Source organism: Trichechus manatus, unplaced genomic scaffold (assembly GCF_000243295.1).
Source record: "Trichechus manatus latirostris isolate Lorelei unplaced genomic scaffold, TriManLat1.0 scaffold00249, whole genome shotgun sequence".
Taxonomy (NCBI): Eukaryota; Metazoa; Chordata; class Mammalia; order Sirenia; family Trichechidae; genus Trichechus; species Trichechus manatus.
Genome location: NW_004444185.1, coordinates 2,778,349 through 2,781,350, shown reverse-complemented (window position 1 = coordinate 2,781,350; position 3,002 = coordinate 2,778,349). Strand labels below are relative to the sequence as shown.

Here is a 3,002-nt window from a genome sequence, read left to right as displayed (position 1 = left end):
CCCCTCCGGGGATGCCCTTTCCCTGGTCCTCGGGGCCTGGGAGGTGAGTCCTTCCCCTGGGTCCCTGCTGCCAAATTCCATGAAACCCAGAACTGCCCTGGAGTTAGAGGAAGAGGGAGATACTGTCTGTACAGCCCATCATCCATCACGCATCTGAGTAAGTACTTTCACTTTACTTTTCCCCACTTGGGCGGAGCCCTCAGACTTCCTGATCAGGCTTGGCAGCCATACTGGACGCAGGCTGAGAGCTGGGCCAGCTCCAACGCCCAGCAGTGCCAGGGCAGACAATGACAGGTGGGAATGGTCATCTCAGTGCCATGTAAGTCTGTATCTTGCTTCCTTCTTCCCTTCTCTCGGGTAATGTTGCTGCTTGAGTTGGAGGGACAAGCACTCGGCGTGCAAGGTATTAAAATAAAAGAATACCTAATGAGGAAATTGGGGGTTTCAAACCACAACAGGACAGCTGGTAGGAAACCCAGCTGCTTTTAGACTTACTATGGTATTCATTTTTTTAAAAATAGATGCATTCTCATTGTTAAAAAATAAATAAAGTAACATAGGTTGCAGATGAATTCCACGAGCACCATCAGACTGTTAAACACGCTTTTCATGTTCTTTACATCTGCGGACACCATTCTACCTTTATTTCAGGGAAAGTTCCCTCTCTAATATCTCTGAAAATGTTCTTTTTCAATTTTGGGTTAAAACTATCCCCCAAAATGGTAGCAACTTCATCCTTTATAGCTTTCATCTGCCTCCTGATGTTTTCATCTCTTTAGTTTTTTACTTTGAGTTCATAATGATTGCCTCCCACTTTTCCTCCATGACAACTCTGTCATTTTTAGTAGGTTTTTGTTTGTTTCTTGTGATTTCTAATTTTTTGAAGAATTGGTTGTGTTTTATTAGGTGGAGGGTTTCCTCTGACAACATGGAGATGGGTAAAGACATCAACCCACGGGGCTCAATGGATTGGGAGGCATCCGACTTGAATGGGTTCAAGAGAGATTGAGAGATGGAGTTAATGAATATAGAAAACAGTTTCAAGGGATTTTGCTAGAAATGGGGGAGTGGGGTGTAGGGAGATTTTTAAATGGGTGATAGTTACACATGCCTGTGTGTTTCAAGGAACATTCCAGTAAAAAAGAAAAAATTGGTGAGCCATGAGAGAGAGAGGATGATTTCAGGAGCAAATGTCTCTGAATCGAGGAGAGGTGATGGGAAGGAGTGCCCCAGTGGGGGCGTTACCCTTAGACTGGAGCGGGACGCTTCATGCATTGTCGAGTCACAGTTTGGGGTTAATCAACAGTCACCATTATCATTATGTTACAACTGGCAACCTTTCATCTCTTTTTCTCTGGATTCTACCTTTTATGAAGTTTTCTCAGCTCTGTCTTTCACTCCTTGTTGCTGTTAATTGCCATCAAGTCAGCTCCAACTTATGGCGACCCCGTGTACAACAGAACGAAACACTGCCCAGTCCTGCACCATCTTCACAATAGCTGGTATGTTTGAGTTCGTCGTTGCAGCCACTGCGTATTCTGAGCACCTTCCAACCTAGGGGGCTCATCTTCCAGCACGGTATCAAACCATAGCCTGTTGTGATCCTTAAGGTTTTCAGTGGCTAATTTTCAAAAGTAGAGTGCCAGGCCTTTTTTCCTAGTTTGTCTTGGTCTGGAAGCTCTGGAGAAACCTATCCTCCATGGTGAGCCTGCTGGTATTTGAAATACCAGTGGTATATATAGCTTGCAGCATCAGAGTAACCCGCAAGCCACCTCCATGCAACAAACTGACAGACGGGTGGTGATTACTCCTTCTAGTAATTTTTAAATTTCTATCATCACATTTTTCATTTCCAAAAGTTCTTTATTGTTGTTTCTTTTTTTAACAGCATCCTGGTCTTTTTAATGAATCTAATAGCTCCTCTCATAGTCATGAGGACGATAAGTAAAGGGTTTTGGTTTTGTTCCTTAGTTTCCTTTCTTCCAAGGTTCTTCTACGTGTTCTTCCCAATTCCTGCCTTATTATTTGTCTGTTAACCAAGTTTTCCTCGAGTGTTCACCAAATGTCTATTCACATATAAGAATGAGACTGAAAACGGATGAGGAGCTCTGTGGAAGTAATGCCTCTTGTTGACAGCCCCACTGTGCCCAGTTTTGACTGTCACCTCCTAGCCCTGTCTACTGAAGTAACGGCACCTCCAGTTCCTGAGGCCTCCCAGACATCCGAGGCATAAATCAGATTGCTTCTTTTCAAAGGATCACCTTTTGGTTTTATTGATCAACTACTTTTCTTTTCTGTTTGAGGTTCAATTAAATTCTGCTTTCTTTTTTTTCTATATGCATTGTCTTTGCTAATAATCTACTTCAACTTTTTTTTTTGAGGGAGTAGATTAACTTGTTTTCTTTTTGTAATAGCTTATTTAAAACATAATTTGCTTGTCAATGTTTCTGGTTTTCTAATAAATGCAGTTTAGGCCACGAATGTTCAGCTCTTGCCACTTTGAAAACATCTGGGGTTTTTGTATGTGATATTTTCATTGGAGTTTCTTTCTTTTTTTACATGGGGCAGTGAAAAATTTATTCATTTAAATTCTTCTGATGGAACACACTGTCCTTTTATGGAAGAGCTTCTGATACATATCTGTTGGAGTCAAGGCTTCAGGGGCACGAGGTATCTGGCTGGAGACAGAGGAAACTCTAAACGGAAGGGGAGAGAGGAGGAGGAGCTAGAGAAGACACAGAGGGGGAGTGGGACAGGGACCTATTGAACCATTTGCTGTAGAGTCAATTCCCAGTTTCGGTGACCCCATGTGGTCAGAGTAGAACTGTGCTTTATAAGGTTTTCTTTTTTTCTCTCTCTCTCTTTCTTTTTTTTTTTAATTGTACTTCAGGTGAAGGTTTACAGAATATAGTTTCTCATTAAACAGTCAGTACACATATTGTTTTATGACATTGGTTAACAACCCCATGACATGTCAACCCTCTCCCTTCTCGACCTTTTTT

The 3,002-nt window shown here is 42.1% G+C and overlaps 1 protein-coding gene across 1 annotated transcript in view; it reads left to right on the top strand.

Moving 5' to 3' along the window:
• The first annotated feature begins 214 nt into the window (after positions 1-214).
• Positions 215-3,002, top strand: part of LOC101360028 (nuclear body protein SP140-like protein) — a 76,027-nt gene continuing 73,239 nt past the window's right edge. Inside the window, 1 exon segment of the mRNA XM_023724482.1 lies at positions 215-319. Coding sequence (XP_023580250.1) covers positions 288-319 — 32 coding nt within the window. The 5' untranslated portion in view covers positions 215-287.